General features: G+C 34.1%; 3 protein-coding genes across 6 annotated transcripts; 2 read left to right on the top strand and 1 right to left on the bottom strand.

The window, feature by feature from the left end:
• Positions 1-535: 535 nt before the first annotated feature.
• LOC113861729 (translocase of chloroplast 34) lies at positions 536-5,928 on the top strand. Its single transcript, XM_027494729.1, has 8 exons — positions 536-655; positions 934-1,043; positions 1,250-1,357; positions 1,461-1,585; positions 1,713-1,977; positions 5,000-5,068; positions 5,165-5,326; positions 5,429-5,928. The coding sequence occupies exons 2-8, from the start codon at positions 945-947 to the stop codon at positions 5,540-5,542; spliced, it is 942 nt and encodes a 313-aa protein (XP_027350530.1). The 5' UTR covers positions 536-655; positions 934-944; the 3' UTR covers positions 5,543-5,928.
• Positions 5,929-6,783: 855 nt separating this feature from the next.
• On the top strand, positions 6,784-11,143 carry LOC113861396 (myb family transcription factor PHL7-like). 3 transcript variants are annotated; one of them, XM_027494195.1, is made up of 7 exons: positions 6,784-7,139; positions 7,428-7,649; positions 8,462-8,538; positions 8,640-8,688; positions 8,795-8,852; positions 8,947-9,016; positions 10,364-11,143. In XM_027494195.1, exons 2-7 carry the CDS (start codon positions 7,439-7,441, stop codon positions 10,733-10,735), a joined length of 837 nt encoding a protein of 278 aa, XP_027349996.1. In that variant the 5' UTR covers positions 6,784-7,139; positions 7,428-7,438; the 3' UTR covers positions 10,736-11,143. The 3 variants fall into 3 exon arrangements, with proteins under 3 accessions (XP_027349996.1, XP_027349997.1, XP_027349998.1); XM_027494196.1 differs by having other exon boundaries at positions 6,804-7,139; positions 8,640-8,682; positions 10,364-11,130; XM_027494197.1 differs by having other exon boundaries at positions 6,804-7,139; positions 7,428-7,653; positions 10,364-11,130.
• A 3,636-nt stretch (positions 11,144-14,779) lies between these two features.
• LOC113863160 (ABSCISIC ACID-INSENSITIVE 5-like protein 3) lies at positions 14,780-18,647 on the bottom strand. Of its 2 annotated transcripts, XM_027496621.1 has the most exons (4): positions 17,871-18,647; positions 17,208-17,822; positions 17,043-17,114; positions 14,780-15,004 (listed from the first exon to the last, which is right to left on the bottom strand). In XM_027496621.1, the coding sequence occupies exons 1-4, from the start codon at positions 18,024-18,026 to the stop codon at positions 14,924-14,926; spliced, it is 924 nt and encodes a 307-aa protein (XP_027352422.1). In that variant the 5' UTR covers positions 18,027-18,647; the 3' UTR covers positions 14,780-14,923. The 2 variants fall into 2 exon arrangements, with proteins under 2 accessions (XP_027352422.1, XP_027352421.1); XM_027496620.1 differs by having other exon boundaries at positions 17,208-18,647.
• Between the last annotated feature and the right edge of the window lie 448 nt (positions 18,648-19,095).

Raw genomic sequence — 19,095 nt, 5'->3', positions numbered from 1 at the left:
ACTATAAATTAAATTGAATCATGAAAAGATACAAAATCGTTTTTAAGACTAAATTTAAGAGGGTAATTATGTATTATATATTATGCTTTGATATTTTTTATATAAGAAATATTTTTAATAAAAATTTATAATTTCTTATAGCTATTTTTATTTATTTATTTTTACTGTTAAGTAAAGTGAACCCCGTGATAATTTCCCAAACAACTGAACGAAATAGCATTGCTCTAAATTAAATCACGATTGCAAGTAAACTTCAATTGTTATATCAAATACTCAAAACTCCAAACGTGTTCTCTTCGGGAAGACTTCCACTAAAAAAGACCAAAAATTAAAAAAAAATCGTATTCTTAAAATATGTTTGATTTCATTTTTAAACATAATTTTTAGTTTTTAAAAATAAAATGTAGTATAAATTTATACTACATTTACAATAAAATGTATAAATCTGATTTTAAAATAAAATAATTGAATTTCAAAATTAAAAAGGAAAATACTTGAAGTTAATATTTAAAGAAGCAAGGCAAGAGTAGAAGACGGCAAAACAGAGTGTTATCAAAAGGTGGAATAGTTGGATAAGGAGGGCAAGGGCGGTGCTTGGGTCACACTTCTCCTACCTCTCTCTGTTTCCTCCATACCCTAGACTGCGTCTCTTCAGGTTTACTCTTTCATTTCATTACCCTTTTCCTCTCTTCTGCTCCCTTTCTTCTTCTGCGCAATTTCACTGTTTTCTCCTATCGTTTATTACCTTGCAGATATCATATTACCTTCCCATGTCTCTGTTTTAGGGATTCTTTTTGTGGGTTTCCTTTACGTTTTGTAATTGTTGTGAATCTTAGGTTAATGATATATTTTATTTTAATTGGTGGGTTTATTTGGTGTCTGGTGGAATATGCACTAAAACTACGATTATTATTTCCAATGTGGTGTTTGTAGAACATCTTTCAATGGCATCCCAAATCATCCGTGAGTGGTCTGGAATTAATACTTTCGCTCCGGCAACGCAGACTAAGTTGCTTGAACTTCTGGGAAAGCTAAAACAAGAGGTTTTTTCATTTTTATTTTTTATTTTTTATTTTTTATTTTTTATTTTTTATTTTTTATTTTTTATTTTTTATTTTTCATTTTTAATTTCCCCCATTGAATTATCCCTAGTTTTCGTGCTTAATTCTTATTTTTGTTGTTGTTGTTGTTTTACAATTGTATATATGTATTTTTCTGCCTTGTGAATTTCGTGTATGTTTTGGCGTAGAATGTGAACTCCTTGACTATACTTGTGATGGGAAATGGTGGTGTTGGAAAATCATCAACTGTGAACTCCATTATTGGGGAAAGAGTAGTTTCGATTAGTCCTTTTCAGGTACATGATGATACTTTCTTGCGATCTATGGGGTGGTGGTTGTGTTGTTATCTATTTATTATGTTTATATGCGAGTAAAAAATACTTTTTTTATCTTGAAAAGTCGGAAGGGCCGAGACCTGTGATGGTATCGCGATCAAGGGCAGGTTTTACTTTGAACATTATTGACACTCCTGGTCTCATTGAAGGGGGATACATCAACGATATGGCACTTGATATAATTAAACGGTATACTTATGTTAAGCATGTAACACTATGCCTGTAAAGCATGTCTTTGGTCTTACAAATGATTTATTTTTCTTTCTCCTTACCTTTTATTTTGTTTTTTTGGGGGAATTTGGGTTTGTTTGAATAGCTTCCTTCTGAACAAGACTATAGACATTCTGCTTTATGTGGATCGCTTGGATGTGTATAGAGTGGACAACTTGGATAAGTTAGTTGCCAAAGCTATAACAGACAGTTTTGGCAAAGGAATATGGAACAAGGCTATAATAGCACTTACACATGCTCAGTTCTCTCCACCTGATGGATTGCCTTACGATGAATTCTTCTCAAAAAGATCTGAGGCTCTGTTGAAGGTTGTTAGATCAGGTGCCCGGATAAAGAAAGAAGCCTTTCAGGTAATTTTCTTCGTAACTTCAGTCTTTTTGTTCAAATGCATCTAAGTTTGTCAAAATTTTTATTCTGTTAAACCATCAGAAGTTAGAGTATTTAGATTTCAGTGCTCTGAACTATGATTCTTGAATAGTAACATGGTTATCAATCTCGTAGAGTGGCCAACCCCAAAACTACTATAAGAGGGATAATGAATAGCTGGATGATTACTATTCCTGTATTCCATAGACATAGATACAACAACAAAAACCAAGCCTTATCTCACTAGTTGAGGTCAGCTACATCCATGTAGCCATTGAGCTCAGTAAAAAATCAAATTTTTAGAATTCTGGTTAATCAAAAGATCTCTTCTTTTAATAATTTCATCTAAGGTTCTTTTGGGTATCGTCGATCCCTCTTTACTAGACTAAGAGACGTGTAATTCACTCTCCTTATTGGTGCCTCCAAAGGTATTCTTGCACATTACTGAACCAACTTAGACATTTTTTAGTTATCATTTCCACTAGAGGTGCTACTCCAATATTCTCTCATTCTCATATACTATCACTTTGTATCATATCCTTTCTTGTGTGTCCACTTATCCACCTTAACATTTGCATTTTTGCCACTTCCACGTAGACATAAATACAAAGCTAAATAATTTATATTACACATATAAATGCTCAATTATAAAGAAATAATACTTAAAAAGTCTCATTCTTAAGCTGAACACAAATCAATTATGACAAATGTCATGACTGGGTCAAGGAGGAACAATACAACAACAATAACTAACAATAACCTTATCCCGCTAGGTGAGGTTGGTTACTTGAATCATACAACATTGGGTTTGGTCAAGGATAATAAATAGTAAAAAAAAATCAGAACAGAGCTCAATGATAGAGTAGAGGACTGAACAGGTACAACTGCATGAGGACTTAGGACCTAAAAACAAAACTGATGTAACAGAAGGGTGAGTGGTGAAACAGAGGCAGAGGAAGGGTCATAGCTTTCTTTTGCACACAAGATTTTTTGTGAGAAATGAAAGGAGTAAAGTATGCACAAACAATCAACAAAATGGACTATGTGCAAAACATAAGTGGGTATGCTAAGGCCTGACAACACCTAGCTTGGCCAGGAACAGCACTGTTGAGCACCGGGTGTTGGTGGTTTGTGTTGAAACTGGAGGAGAGTAGTGCATGTTGTGAAAATAAAGCTTGGAACAAAGATTTCAATTGCCATTCTTATGAAAAAAGGAATGAAATCATGATATAATGTCAAAAAGTTGTTGGACAAGGGGGCCAAGAGGGGTTTTACCCCTTCTTTTTGTCAGTGTAGCTGAAAATCAGCATGATTTTGGGTGACAGACTTGTCGCTGAAACACTGATGTAGTTTCTGCATTGGGGGCCAGCCTTGACACAATGCAGCCAACTTACCCTGCTATAGTACTGCTATTGCGCACTACTGATAACTGAATGGGAAGAAAAGGATTTGCCAATTAGTTGGTTACTGTTTCCAAAGGCATTCCCTTGCCTTGGAATCTATTTTTCCTGGACATATGGTTAACCCAATCCAACCAGACAATTTGGTCTGGTTACCAAATTGTCTGGTTGGATTGGGTTCACCACCAATTGTACGCTAGCTGGTTCGGTTCTGCCCCCAAATCTGGTTTTTTGAAGATTGGATTTGAAACCGGTGAACTAAACATGGTTCAATTTATTTGTGTTTTTTCACTAAAAGAGTGAACCAAGACTGGAACTTGGGCAGTTGCTTTGGTAGGGTGGTGTTTCTCAATTACTATGCCAGTGCTGTCTTTGAACATTGCATCTGAAACTATTTTTAATTTGATATGCCCTTTTTAGATTAAAAATTTATTTAAAAAGTGGCAATTGTAAGAATTGAACAAGGGCATATTAAAGGTGATGGGTAACTACTGTGCCATTTGCATATCTCTGTATATATGTTAACCTTAGTTTTTTCACAGGATCATTTATTTATTGAATATACATGCATGTATGAATTCCAGTTGATCCGCAGCCCAACCTCAAAACCTTGAACCTCTTTTGTTACCAGTTCATAGATTTGTCTGGTTTTATTAACAGGAGTATAGCTTAAATATTTGTTGTGAAATCTTTTATGTTAGTTCATATTTGTGTATTTATCTCTACTAGTTATCTACTTTGTTACATAGAACAGACTTGTGTTGCCCATTCACCTCTCTAGTCTCTATAGTATATGGTGTAACAGCCGCTTTGGGTTTTTCTTGAATGTTGAGTAAATGTAAGTTTTAAGGTTTTATTAGGTAAGGACTTCAAAGCTTTATGGAGACATGCTGTTTATTCTGTTGAATGGTCTTTCCTGGTTATGGAATTTCAAGGAGACACCTTATCCTCTATGAAGTGCGACTGCAGATAATTAATAAGAACTTGGGTACAAAATTGCATGGACAGTGGACACAGTAAATCAGTGGTGCAAAAATTTCTTAAAAACTCAAGGTATGATTGTAACATGCGAGACCAGTGATATGTGATGTGCAAGATCGACAAGCCCTAGCACTTGCCCAGTTTGCTATGGCAGTACTAACTCTAAGTCACATCTTTGTGTGGAAAACCATATGAAAGCTGGAGCCAAAACGTATTGGTTAATGAAATTTACAACATAGAAATGTATATAGGCATATTGTATGTGTGTTGCTGTTGTGTACATGCATGACATTGATTTTATGCCAATTTGGGAGTATGTGGGCTTCATAACTTATCCTTATTTTGTCATGAGACAAGATTGTCTTTCTGGCTTTTCTTTCAATCTGAAGTCTATAGTCTACAACATCATTGTGGGGATTTGTTTGATTGGTATTGTGTGTTTGGAGAGCATCATTCTATTTTGTAAATTACTTCCTTTGTTGATTAACTTACATTTGTTCCTTTCTTATTTAAATAATTCCAATGTCTAGAATTGCTATTTGTTGCTTTTCACAAATACCGCTTTTTGTGTTAACTCAAAATTTTCATGCTTTTGTTCTGCTTTTTTCTTTGGGTGAAATTCTAGGCTGCTTCTATTCCTGTTGTTTTGGTCGAGAACAGTGGGAGATGCCACAAAAATGATGTTGATGAAAAGGTTGGAGACTTCTTTCATGGCATTCCCTTATACCTTCTGTTTAGTTCATTTATCTTTCTTAGTCTGATTGAGACGATGTGTGCTTCTTGGTGACAGGTTCTTCCAAATGGGACTGCTTGGATTCCTCATCTAGTCCAAACAATAACAGAAATCGCATTGAACAAAAATGAGTCAGTTCTTGTTGACAAGAATTTGATTGAAGGGCCAAATCCAAATCAGAGAGGAAAATTATGGATTCCTCTTGTATTTGCTCTCCAAGTAAGCTCTTGAACTTTGAAGCTTATTTTGTATTCTCATTATACTGACAGTGGAGCTATGAATTCTCTCTCTTCTCCTTTGTTTAATTGTTCCTGCCTACAGTATTTCTTTATCATCAAGCCAATAGAAGGACTGATCCAGAGGGACATTGATAGCGAGAGAAAGCCGGCATGGGAGAGACGTGAAGCAGCTTTTCGGAAGAGAGACCTTTATTAGCTGTGCACCTTTGCGCTCATGAAATTCCGTTGATGTTTAGCTTCCTTTGCTGACACATTTGTCCTTTGTCTATCCGTTTTCTTGGTGAACTTGGATGGTTTCCTTATACTGCAATTGCTAGTAGTCTGCGGCATAGGAATTTATTTGTGACTGAGAGGATTGCCTGTATGCTATTGCTGGGAAGCTGTTTACTTTTGCATGATTCAGTTTGTTTGTAGTTAAGTTCTTATAAACTTGACGCTAGATGTGCCTACCATCGTTGATAGCTTGATACCCTATAAAACTAGTCCTAGTATCGATTATTATTGATATGAAATATTGAAAACTATTGCAGAGCGCATCAGGGATTACTTGATATTGGGGCTGGTCCTTTTTCTGGCTCTTGTTTAGCGCCTTCACAAGAGTTCACATGATATTCTACTTTTCGGAGTTTCCATCGAAATCTACCCGTCAAATGTTCTGATTTTATGAAGTTCCTTCGGCGTTGTTTATTAACCCCTGTTTTGTCTTATATATTAAGTATCAAATTAAAAAAAATAATCTGTTATTGGAAACCAAAAAATTCCTTTTCTTCTAAAAATCCTTTTCCAGACATAAAATATTAGCTTTTTATTTTTGAAAATTTTTATATTTATACAAATTGGTTTTAAAGGAATGAATGGTAGCATGTTAGTTACTTCCGTAGAATGAATTTGTTAGCAAATTGATAACTTCGTTAAGTAATTTGTATAAGCGAAAATTTTTATTTTCAATAATCAAGTGAGGTAACATTATGGGTGTCAAATTGTATATATATTGTGAAGGGAAATTATCCATGATTTTTGACAAGATGGATATAGGAAATGAAAAGAGTTAAGAATCAAATCTACACAAAACCCAACTCTCGAATTTAAATATGTTTTTTTAAGTACCAACATGAATATAATAAATTACATTAAACAAATGGTTATCAACAAAGTGAAACAAACACAATTATACAAACTAAAGCAAATATAATAATATTATTAGTCGGCCACAACTTTACTCTACCGTCTTGGTGGGAATCTTGAGTCTTCAGGAGCGTAAAACGGCATGAATGTCAAAGAGAAACGACGAGAAATGAGTATGCACAAAGAGCAGTGACACGTGACACGCTCGTGGGACCCACCACGTTGGTTAACGACAACGTCCATTTAAAACGCCGCCGTCTGTTGATTCAACGCTGGGATTCATAACGGGTCTTTCTCTCTAAAATCCAATCATTTCCTGAAAGACAAAACAAAAAAGCACGCGTTTAGACACACACCACCACCAATCCCCAATCTCTTTTTCTCAAGAATTTTTTCCATTTCCATCTTCTCTCTCAGATTCCCGGAAAATTTCAAAACGCATCTTTTGGCACTCGGAAGCTCCTGCTTCCTCTGCCAATTCAATTCGTCGCTTACGCCAGCAATCCAATTCCAATCCAGTTGTTGGATTCTGGATACTTCAATTTCGGGTGGAAGCATGAGTTCTCTGAGCTCTTCTGTGGTTGTTTATCATTTTCCCTAGATTTCTCCTCAAACCCTCAACAATCTCTGCGTTCAGATTCTCTAGTTCAATTTTAAGTCTCTCTTAGGTAAATTAAATTTCCTTCGTCATTAGATTTCTAGTTTTGTTGTGAAACCGTGCATAGTTTTATTTTGGTGTCCATAAATTGACGAAAAGAATTTTTGTCTCTAGATTTTAGTTAAGGGTGTTTGACTTGGGTTTTATTAATGTAAAATACATAGATGGTGTATAGGTTTAACTGTTGTTAAATTACCAGTAGGGTGGATCAAATTTGATGATTCTATTTTGTTGTTCTTTAGAACTTCAGCACGAATTTTTTTTTTTTATGATTTTTTTTTTTTTTGGTAAATTGTAGTTAGTATAACCATGTATCACACGAAGAAGTTTTCGCCGGCAAGTATGGTCCCACATAAATCTCAAGGTGGAGCTGAACAACTTGCAAATGTTGGTGTTTTGGGTGGATCTGCAGTAAAAAATGCCGCACCTGCTGGGGGAAGTGGGAAACAACGTTTGCGATGGACATCTGATCTTCATGACCGTTTTGTGGATGCCATTACACAACTTGGTGGACCAGATAGTGGGTATTTCTTTTCAGTATTGAGATTAACACGTATCCTCTAGGGGGGAAGAAATGAAAATTCTGTTTGTTGTAATTCATCTTGATATTGCAAAAGCATGTATAGGAAAGAGAATGCTTTTTGGAAATTACTTGGCAGAGTTTTGTGTGCAAAGGCCTGTTAAATGTTTTTGTTTGAAAGCTCTGATCAATTTATTCCTGTAACTATTGATATCGTTGCTCATTTTGTTACTTGCACCTCAAGGATTGCATTGAGTTGTGGACTAATTGACAATACTGTTTCGGAATGCATGGATTGTATTCTATTAAATGAGAATTAATGCTGCTTTTTGAGTCATAAGTGACTCTGAAGTTTTATTTCGCCTCAAACTTAAGTCACCTTATGCACCTTTTAATGATTTCTGGAAAAAAATTTCTCAAGTGCTATTTCTTTTAGTAAAGAAATTATAGTGGGATCTGATATGCATTCTTGAGCGAACAAAGACTAGCAATGGTGAGTTATGTTGGATTGACTCCTATTGTTTATTCTTAATGTGTAGTCAATTGTTTGGCAGGACAAATTGTTATTTGAAACAATTGTATTCAACTCTGTGCATGCCAGGCAGGCAGGCAATGCATATTCTAGTTAGGAATTCATTTGAATTTTTATTTTTGGTGGCTAATTATTTATACTTGATGTAGACTCATTGATGGAAAGTGCTACTCTTTTTCTTTCCCTTTTCATTTTGGCCTTTACTTCTTTAGCCTATTGATTTTGAAAAAATTAGCTATTTTCCATGAAACTTTCTAAATTTTTAAATTATTTACAACAGGAGCCACACCAAAAGGTGTTCTTAGAGTGATGGGTGTACCTGGACTGACCATATATCATGTTAAAAGCCATTTACAGGTATTATCATCTGGTTTAATAACTTATGTATGTGCACATAAGACAACCTTGTTTACTTAATGTAACATTGATTCTAAATTCTCTGTTATCATTATATGTAGAAGTATCGCCTTGCAAAGTACTTGCCTGAATCACCAGCTGATGGTAAAGGTGCCTTGTATTTTCTTGCCCTGCCTCCTAAACAAATTAATCAGAAATGTCATGTTTTGATTTCACATTTTTCAATGGAGTCTGGGATAATTTTTTGAACTTTCAGATTCTAAAGATGAAAAAAGGAATTCTGGAGATAGTGTTTCTGGCACAGATTCATCCCCGTCGGTATCTTAATTGTTTCCCTAAGATAATTATAATTCCTTAACTGTGCTACATCTACCTCTAATATTTTAATAAAACCTTCATGACCTCCAGGGGATTGCCAATCAATGATGCTCTAAGAATGCAGATGGAGGTTCAGAAACGTCTACATGAACAACTTGAGGTTTGGTACCTGGTCTTACTATTTTCCTAATTGCTGAAAGAGTACGCTATTTTAGCTCAGAAACACTCTTACCCTTCCCCTGCTTTGTTCATTGGTTAGAGATTTAGAATGAGATACATGCTAGTCTGTTAACACAAATTAGTGCAAAAATAATAGGTTAAGGAAAAAAAATGCAATAGCATACTTCCTGTATCTCTCTAATGCTAGAATACAGATCATTTGTCTTCCTTTTAGAATTCATACCACCTTTTAGTAGTATATAAGAGGTTGTTTGATTTGAGAAAATGTTCTTATTTTAATTTAAAAAATGTCACCCTCTTTTCACTTTCTTTCCGTTTTAAAAAATCACATAGCAAATAGTGAATTTTTTTCATCTGTTTTATAATTAATGTGTAATTTCTTTTTTTTGTTCTTCTACTTTAAACATATGTGCAATTTTGATCCTCCTAGTTTTAATTGTTCGTATTTAGTCTTCATAATTTTTCAATTGTTTAAATTAAGTTATCTTAAAATACCATTAAATAATTAACAAAATTATAATAGGTATGTGGCTATTATTGATTTGTATAAATTAGTAAAGAAAAAGTGTATAAAATATATAAATAAAATATATTAAATATAATAAAGTCTTTTTTTACTTTTAGTTAATTATTTTATATACCTTTTTCTTAGAATCTACATAAATCAATGATATATTACATCTTTATTATAATTTTGTTAATTATTGGATGAAATTTCAGAATAAAAGTTTAATTTAAACAATTGATTAATTATGAAGAGTACTAGAATCACACATTAACTAAAGTATAAGGGCTAAAAGTGCAATTAAGCCTATATAAATTGAACTTGGCTACTCCACCTAAAGCACACATCTATTTCATCATTCCCTTAACAATTTCAGTCATTTATAACTAAAGTAAATTTTGTTTGTTATACTGTATGGATGATTTCTTTTTTTCTTGTTGACTGAATGAAATTGGAACGTGTGACATGTCTTAAAGAGGAATGATTGAATAAATATTCATATGGCTGATATAAGTGATTGGTCTAAGCTTAACTTACTATAGAAACTTCAAATGTTAGTGTAGTAATTTGAATAGATGGGTTGATTTTTCCATAATTTTTTTAACTATTAGTGTCAAATTAACTATGCATTTGTTTTATCTGTGAGTCTTGCATCTTTTGCTGGCTGGGTAAACCCATCACATATACCTGTTAAATTAGCCTTCTGATAAAGAGAAATTTAACAAGATGAATGAAACATGTTAAATTTCGTAGTATTGTGCTTCTATGAGTAAGCACTTCTGCTAATGATAAAGACTTTCATTTTTTCCAATGATATTCCAGGTTCAAAAACAGTTACAAATGAGAATTGAAGCACAGGGTAAATACTTGCAAAAAATAATAGAGGAACAACAGAAATTAGGTAGCACATTGACATCCTCGGAAACTCTTCCATTGTCCAATGATAAGCAAAACTATCCCCAGTCTGAGCCTTCTGGATCTAGTGATACCCTTGCAGGCACCTTGTCTCCACTTAAAAAACAGAGAACCGATGATGGTTCAAAGGATGGCTTCACTGCTTCCCAAGTAAGAAAGATCGCACAAAAGAATGACTGTAATGTTGTTCAGTTGGAATCAAACTTGTATGAGGATGATGCTGGGTTTGGATTTGATTTGGAGACAAAAAAGGATGAAGATAAGGAGAGTGGACAGTAAGAACTAGTTTCCATTTGTAGGTCAACGTGTCTCATTGTAATGTGTAGTGCCTTTTTCTGGTAGAAAGTACAAATCATGCTTCTGTAAATTATATTTCATGCAATCCATTTGTACATATTAATATAGATATAATGCATTCTTCTCTCCTGTTGTGAGAGTCATAAACCCTGCGCTGTCTCACCCAACAGAAATGGATTGACATGCATTACACCTGTGATCATGGATGATGAATGTTGGGAGCAGGATACTTATCAATGTTCAGGTTATTATGGTCTGAGTCAATATCAGAGTTATCAATTAGCTAATAGCCAGTGATGACATTGTTTGATCTTTTAGCCAACCTCATCTTGAGAGATAAGGCATTGTTGTTGTTGATGGAGATAGTAATGACAAGCTTCCCCGTTGTATTAATTTTGTGTTTTCTAGAGGCTGATGTTGTTTGGAATATATTCCTCTTTAGGCTCGTGAATGTGCTGCTAGCTAACCTATAAAACAAAATGAAATTATTAAATATAAGACTATCAGAGTAAGAAGCTAGCTCTATACTTTTAACCCCTCAACACCCCTCTTCCCCCCACTCCCCTCAAAAAAAGGTTGGGATTGCACGCATCGTGGAAGATTATTATTTACATTTTTCTTTTTATTCCTCCTCAACATCTCTACTTAATATACCAATGTTTTGAAAATTCTTATTACCCGTTGCACATTTTATCTATTTCTGCCGTTTGACTTGTTTTGTTTATCTGAAATAATTTGTAGGGCCTTGTTTGATGCAAAACTTGTTCTTACTATGTGTACTAAAAAAAATGTAGGAAAGATACAAGAAAAAATTTACCTTCCATTACTATTTGTAACTTAAAAATCTTCATATATTAACTAAAAATTATCTTTAATTTCTTTCTTTTTTGTTTCTGTACAGTTCTCGAGCTGCTGAGCAATAATTTGGAGATTTGAATGTCCATCTTAATGAGTAAGAAAGTTGAAGATCTAAGTTGAAAATAAGTCGGCTACATATCACCAATTAGTCCATGTGTATTTACAGTAATTGAAATATATAATTTTAAGTTAAAAGATAATACTAATTAAACTATTTTAATCCAGAATCTTATTTATGTAATAAAGATTACGGTTCTTTTTTCCGTTTATATATTAATTCCTCATTAAGGTAGAAATGGAAGGGAGTTGGGATGAGAGTTCTGTATTCTGTAGAGTGTAGAACTTCAAAAAAGTTTTCCTGGTGAAAAAGGTCACCAAAATTTTCCATTATAGCTTCACATCACGCAAGATTTTTCAGCCTAACTCTCTAGAAAATGTTCCTCCAGGTTAGAATTGAATTTTACTTCCTAGTAAGCCTTGAAATGAAACTTCACCATGTATTCCCTGAACATCTTTCTTACTTCCCGGCATTATGATAATAAGTTTGTCATCCACATAAATAAATGATTTCTACGCGTGTCGAAGTTCAACAATCAATGTAAAATGTAAGTTTAATAACAGAACCAGAATTATCTTTAATATAATCTGTAGAATGATTAGTGTCAATTGTCTAACTAAATGGGAACTGATTGTAAAATGAGCTAGCTTACCTACATAAAAGTCATATACATGATGTGCTCCTCACTTTAAAAAAATAAATAAAAAATCTGTCCGTTTACCTGCCTGTTTTTGCACGCAAGTCTATGATTTAAAATCTAATTATAATAAAGCATTTCCCTTTATAAAGATAATAGTGTTATTCATTATATCAGGGTACCCCAAGGCCAGTTCATTACTTTAAGCTGGAGGAACCTTTACATTATTATCACCTTATTTCAAAAAGATAATCTTCAGATCCATGGTAAATTTAATCTCATGTCTCTTGTTTAAAAAACCATATCATTCCAGGGACCAAAGAGACACTTTGGCAATTTTTTTCTGATGGTAGTCAATGCATAAAGTAGAACTATTAGTTATGGGTGCACCCAAAAAAGAAATGGCTAATTATGAAGATTCATGTATATGGCCAGTAAACTTAAGAAACAAGGAAAAGTAGAGAAATACAGAAAGATAATGAGAAAAGCATCACTAAATTTTTGAAAAATTAAAGGCTTTATTATACTTCTAGTCTCAGTAACTTCACTAATGGGTGATTGTAGTCACTTTAGGTTTTTTCTTCACTGGATTTTAGTCCTCGTACGTTTTCAGTTAAGCAAATCTAATCCTACTGTTAATGAGCTATCCAATTACAGCATTGGAATCCGTATTAGTGATATTTGTTGCTCCCCATTTAGGCAAACATGTCAACTACTCGTTGATATACATTTATGCTAATGCTGCCTTGCGGATGTTCGTGTGTTATAAACAATGATGACATGACAATTAAATGGCTACAATGGTTCCTAACACTTCTTAAATTGCTCAACAACATGCGCAATTGTATGTTCTTTTGTTGATAACAAAAAATGGGTTTCTTTATATATATATGCACGATTAAAATTATTTGTAATTCTCTCGAAAATTTCCTTTTAGACTAAAGACAATATATATTAGTAAAACGCTCAGTTTCTTTACAAAGCCAAAATAAAAGGCATTTATTATTATGTGTTCTTCTGCTTAAGTTTCTGGATAATGTATTTTAGATCACCAATGGACTGTGAAGCTTGCATCTTCACAAGTGATGAATGTCTGGAACTACAATAATCAATTTTGTGTCTTTTTTTCTGGATAGTGGCACATCAATGGATAAACCCGGCCAAGTTTATGCAAATTTGGTACATGTAATACATAAGGTTGATTAGATTAGAGAGGTTTAAATTTATTTTGGTGCGAGGAATTGGGCAAAATCTTCAAGTTTCTCCCTAGTATATGTCTTGAAATTGGTAAGAGATATACCTAGACCCCACCTTCAGAGAAGCCACAAAAGAGGTGATCTTTCAGACATGTTCAAGTGATTTGACTATTTGAGTTCCCACACCATCCCATACCTATTTATTTATGACTCAAGAGAGTGGCCCGTGGACCAGATAGTAATTGATGCTAGTGTTCACGCATTAATTCATTATAAGGTTTATGAGTTTCTCTGTAGTGTTTCTTCTTAACCTAAATCATCCCTGGATTTGATATTTAAGACATACTCATACTCCTACGTTCAGCACCAGTTAGGCTAACATCAATTGTGTAAACAAAAAAATGAGGTCTATATTTTAAAATAAAATTCCACTTCACACAAAAAGTGAGAAGAAGCAAGTTAAACACATTTGAACTCCATCCCACAGATTTTAGCCTCTCAAATATTATGAAAATAGCTTAAAGTGATTTTTTTTCCTTGCATTTTTGCTTTACAGAATAACAGATTCCATTCATTCTATATTAATCATGTTCCCAAAAGGCCCAAACAGACACAAGCCCGTTATCCCCATAATCTAGGTGTATTTATGTTTCTTTGACTGTTTACAAAGATGATTTTGAATGATTTTATGTTGGTAAATTTAATTTTAAAGTGAAGTGAACGGTGTCTATAAAATTTATCTTAAAATTTGTATTACAATTTACAACTTAATGTAAAACTCCCAACTCAAAGCATATGTTATAGATTCTTTTTCTGCTTTTAGTCAAACTTGCTTTTAAGAGTGAAAAAGAATTCTGTTTTTTTTTTTTTAAAACAACCAATCATTATTTTTTTTCTTGCGTATCACATTCACCCGCCTCAAACTTGATTTTGGAGTCTCCCATTATGTTTCCAATCATACTATAGTCAGTAACCTCATATCAGAAACCAATTTTATTCGCAACATTTACCATGAGACCTATGATTCCACCCTTATTTAGAAGGCAAAATTATATTCTTCATGAAATTAGTATAAAACCAAAACGTTTAACCGGTTTTAGCCTGTGCAGTGGGGTAATGATTACAAGTTACACCCCACACAAGCTAACAGGACATAAGAACATGGTCACAGCCACAATATGTTCAAAATTACAGTAACGCATATTTTTAGTGCTGCGTAAATTGGAAGTCATGCTTATAAAATGTACATACAGGAAAATACTCTTACAGGAGGGCATGCCGAGGAGAATAAACAGGCAGCACTGCCCAGAGAAAAACAACCTTCCAAATGTTGGAAACTTGACTGCCAATTACATACATTGCAAATGAGGACTAATGAGAGTGCATAAAAGTTTGCTAGGAACTCATTTGCAATGGAGCCATCAAAGGGGAGCTGAACTAGTTCTGCGAAGCTGATGCTTAGGGTCAGGCGGTGGAACAGTTGGCAACACCCTCTCTATCTCCTGCATGATAACAAAGGGTTACTATGAGCAGAGATAAATCACCTAGAACAATCTCTGATGCTATTATTTAAATCATTCTTCGTGAGTTATTTTGCTTCAACAATGTAAACAATTCAGCAAATTGAAGAAAAACAAGTACACAATAGTAGTTAGTAAGTTGCAAACTCGGACTACCAGTTAGCAATATACCATATTGTTGGTCATAGATCATTTTTGTAGGGTAAAGCCATATCACAGAGAGAGAGTTATGTCCTTCAAGCTCTATGACTGTGAAGCTTTTTCAAGAAAGTTTTAGCTGGTAAAGTATAATTGGTGAGGATATTTTTCTGGGTTTACTTTTAATTTCAAATAAGGTAGTCCTCTTGGTACATGAAAACTCTACATGTGCAGTATTTGTTCAAAATAATAGTATGATATGGCTTAGGATTAGGATTGAAGCTATTTCTCTTGGAGAAATGGTACTGAAACATAATTAAATGCTTCAAAACTCAAATACTTGTATGATGGTACTATTCCAAATACAAACAGAAAATGAAAATATATGATAGAAGTTATTTTTATTCAGCTTATTGCATTCAATTTCAATAGCACCAAGATTTGATTTTCTGTATTAATATTGATTCGTATAGCATTGGCTTGAAGTGTGTCAGCACGACAAACTAAACACAATGCCAGAGCACGAAAAAATATTTTTGAACAGACATGAATTTTTTTTAACCCTTGAGACCCTTCTTAACACTCTTCTCTTCATCTGACACAAGCCCAAAATGCTAAAGCACTTATCATATTTTCATCTTCAAAGAACCCAAATCTATCACACCTTTCTTTTCTTGACCTCAAAACTCTCAAACGAAATCATGCACATAAAAATCTCAAACACTTTGTACCTACAACTTTTTACCCAACATTCTTAATTTGAAACACTAAAATAACATTTTACCCAACAGAAAGACCTCACATTTTGGAAGTCATGGCAGACAGAGTAGTAGTTATATACTCACCAAAACATTATTCAGAGAAAGAGAAAATATTTTATTGCTCAAGAAAGGAGAAAAATATTTATAGCATGCAAAGATAGATCAACAAATCAAAGCTTGCAATTGATATATCACACTTCCAATTTTGTAAAAAAAAGTCAGAAACTGATAATCCAGAGCACATTTCTGTCATTGGAACTATCAAACCAGTCAAATGGAGGACATGTTCTGAAATCTGCAAGTCTTCTAGTGATAACGCCAAGAAATTAAGCAGAGATAAGTAACAACTGTCAAATAAGGAAGAACTTCATAATGTATGAAAGTCAGAAAAAAGTGAACAAAGAGTATCACAAAACTAAAACCAAGCCCACCACCCTAAAGTTATTGGCTGCTGAAGTTCAATAGGATAATAACTAACCAGAGAAAAAGACCAAAACAAAAGAGCCATACAGGAGAAGCATGAAAAATTAACTGTCCTTACAAGGGCTATGTGATTCTTACAAATCCATTTGCAATCACTAAACTCTAGAGCATGCCAAATTCACTTAAAGATTTCTAGTTCAACAGCCATACATTTTATATAATTTAACAAAATATACTTATAACACTAATACTTTGATTCCATTCCTTCCAGATTGACTTCCCCAGTTAGCCATAATTAGAAAAACCAAACAGCAATGTAACAGTGAAATACAAGCATTGTCAAACAATGATGTTTTTTTCTGCATTGCATCACTTGCAGATATTGATAGCAAATGAAGAAATTTTGCTTCACATTGAGAAACATATCTTCTATATTTTTGGTAGATATTCCACACTGATTAATAAGGAAAATATACATTCATATCAAGCAAAGTCAAAATGCTAAGCAATGATAACAGAAACAATTCACCAATCATTAAATTATATTAAGCATTCCATCATGAACAAGCATTGGCAAGTTGAAGTCTTAATTAACAAACATTTCAACAATCCATTGCCCTGCCAAGATGGAAGGACGCAATCTGACCAACAAATATCAGCAGAAAGTATTAAAACAAAGATGCATGATTGAAACATACATTCCGTCTTCTAAGCCTTTCATTCTCTTCTTCTAAACGTGAAACTTTAATCTCCAGTTCTTGTGTGTAAGCCTGCCCATTCACATATATGCAACCTTGTGTCAAATTTTTTTAAAAAATTGAAAGAAATAACACCATACAACAAGAAGAAGACAAAAGAAAAACCTGTTTTCTAGCACGGGACCGAGCTGCAGATTCTCTATTTTTAATCATCCTCTTCTGCCTCCTCTCAACAGTTTTCTCAACCACATTACCAGAGGCAACCCTTTTCCTCCCTGGAGTCTGTGTATCTGATAAAGCACCCAACAAAGAAGATGGCATTGTGTCAGAGTATCCAGCATCCAGAACTGGATTCACCACAACCGGTAGAGGCTGTTGAACCACATGGCCAGCCATAAAACCCGCAAAACTTGGCATCGCACTACTCTGCTGATTTTGCTGCTGATGCTGTTGTTGTGGCTGCTGCTGCACTGAAGTAAGTTGGTACTGCATCCAGTGAGCATGCTGGGATGCATTGTGTTGAGAATCAACCCCTGACATAGCAATAGCATTATCCTCATTACAAAAAGACTCAGGAGTCACCCCTGCCTTCACCAAGAAATCCTCCAGCGTCATCTCACCCAGTGTAGGTTGTCTTTCTTGAGTTTTCCTATCTTGACTACTACCACTCTTCTTCTGTTGCATATCTCTCCAAACCTCATCAATAGTTTTCTTGCTAAGATCACCACACAATGTTAGGCTTCCCTGTGGATTCAAAGATGACCCAGAAGCTACCTGAAGCTGACCATGCTGCATGTAAGCATCAGTTCCAGATTCAACAGTCCACACACTCTTTAGCAACTCATCTAGATTCATGCTTCCTAGAGGTTTCCCAAAATTTCCAAGCTGATTATGCACCTCATCAAGGGTGAGATTGTACATAGACCCTTGCCTGGCCAAAGCCCCAGGCTTTGGCTCTTGGATTGCCCCACCTTGAGATCCCATTATCTGAACACCGGAAACAGCCTACAACCACTCTATGTGTTTCATTTCCCACTTTTAAATAAATAAACAAATCCCAATACCCCACAAAACTCAATTGCAACAAAGTGACCTGACAAACAAGGGTAAAGTGTCTATGCAGTGATTTTACATCCAAATGAACAAAGTTGGCACCAAATTTGACTCCAGAGAAACAAAACACAGCTAATTTCTCTTGAATTCTGGAGATTTGGTGAGAACAACTCACAAACACAAAGCAAGTAAAAATTGGTTCCAGAAGAAAAAGACGACGACCCAGATCAGATATCAAAGGGAAATGAAGAAAAATGATGGCCAACAGAAGCTCCACTCCAAGACCCACACTGGATGATGATTAGAGAGAAAAGGGTAATCAACAAAATATGCACGTGATCATTTTTTTCGTTAGCGATCAGCACTGACAGTGTGTATGGAAGAACAAAAGGGCAAAGCTGATACTGAAGGAATCTCAGTGAAAAAGGAACTATTTTTGGTGATAGAAAGAAGGGGCCTAAACATTCTCTTAGGGAACATTGCTTATGTAAACCAAAAGAATGATTAAGTTTTCCCTTCTAAGGGAAAAATGAAGAATTAATATAAAGCAATAAACAAGTTTTGGAAACTGTTGGAAGAATAGACTGTTCTGACTTAAAACAAAATCTGAGGGTACTGTCTACACTTTCACTTGGGTCCTTCACCTATTTGCTAGTTAGTAGTTGCTGCTGCACGATCCAATCTGGGAGTGGGGACACCAACCACGCCAAGCTTAGGAACATGTACTTCCCATTTTTCAAAAGATAAAACTATTACATTCTATAATATCATTACTTCATCCTTTAAGTTTAATTATTAAGCGCCATTAATTCTCTTTTTTTAATATTCAATTTCAGTTTTTATTCAAAATAATATATTTATTATATAACGTTATAAAAGTATAATAAATGAGTTTTAATAACATTCATAAATCTGAATATTAGTAGTTGATTACATTAAAAATAACATTTTTAAAAAATATAATAATTTTTTAAATAAAAATTTATTTTTATACACTTAA

Source organism: Abrus precatorius, unplaced genomic scaffold (assembly GCF_003935025.1).
Source record: "Abrus precatorius isolate BTA unplaced genomic scaffold, Abrus_2018 Scaffold3, whole genome shotgun sequence".
Classification (NCBI taxonomy): domain Eukaryota; kingdom Viridiplantae; phylum Streptophyta; class Magnoliopsida; order Fabales; family Fabaceae; genus Abrus; species Abrus precatorius.
This window is presented reverse-complemented; position numbering and strand designations above follow the sequence as displayed.

Coding starts and splice junctions, on each gene's coding strand:
- LOC113863160 (XM_027496620.1), bottom strand. CDS start 18,026: ATGGGATCTCAAGGTGGGGCAATCCAAGAGCCAAAGCCTGGGGCTTTG. Junction 17,115..17,207: donor GGTCCCGTGCTAGAAAACAG/GTTTTTCTTTTG, acceptor GTGAATGGGCAG/GCTTACACACAAGAACTGGA. Junction 15,005..17,042: donor AAAGGCTTAGAAGACGGAAT/GTATGTTTCAAT, acceptor GTTATCATGCAG/GAGATAGAGAGGGTGTTGCC.
- LOC113861729 (XM_027494729.1), top strand. CDS start 945: ATGGCATCCCAAATCATCCGTGAGTGGTCTGGAATTAATACTTTCGCT. Junction 1,586..1,712: donor GCACTTGATATAATTAAACG/GTATACTTATGT, acceptor TTGTTTGAATAG/CTTCCTTCTGAACAAGACTA. Junction 5,327..5,428: donor CTCTTGTATTTGCTCTCCAA/GTAAGCTCTTGA, acceptor TCCTGCCTACAG/TATTTCTTTATCATCAAGCC.
- LOC113861396 (XM_027494195.1), top strand. CDS start 7,439: ATGTATCACACGAAGAAGTTTTCGCCGGCAAGTATGGTCCCACATAAA. Junction 8,853..8,946: donor TCTGGCACAGATTCATCCCC/GTCGGTATCTTA, acceptor CATGACCTCCAG/GGGATTGCCAATCAATGATG. Junction 9,017..10,363: donor GTCTACATGAACAACTTGAG/GTTTGGTACCTG, acceptor ATGATATTCCAG/GTTCAAAAACAGTTACAAAT.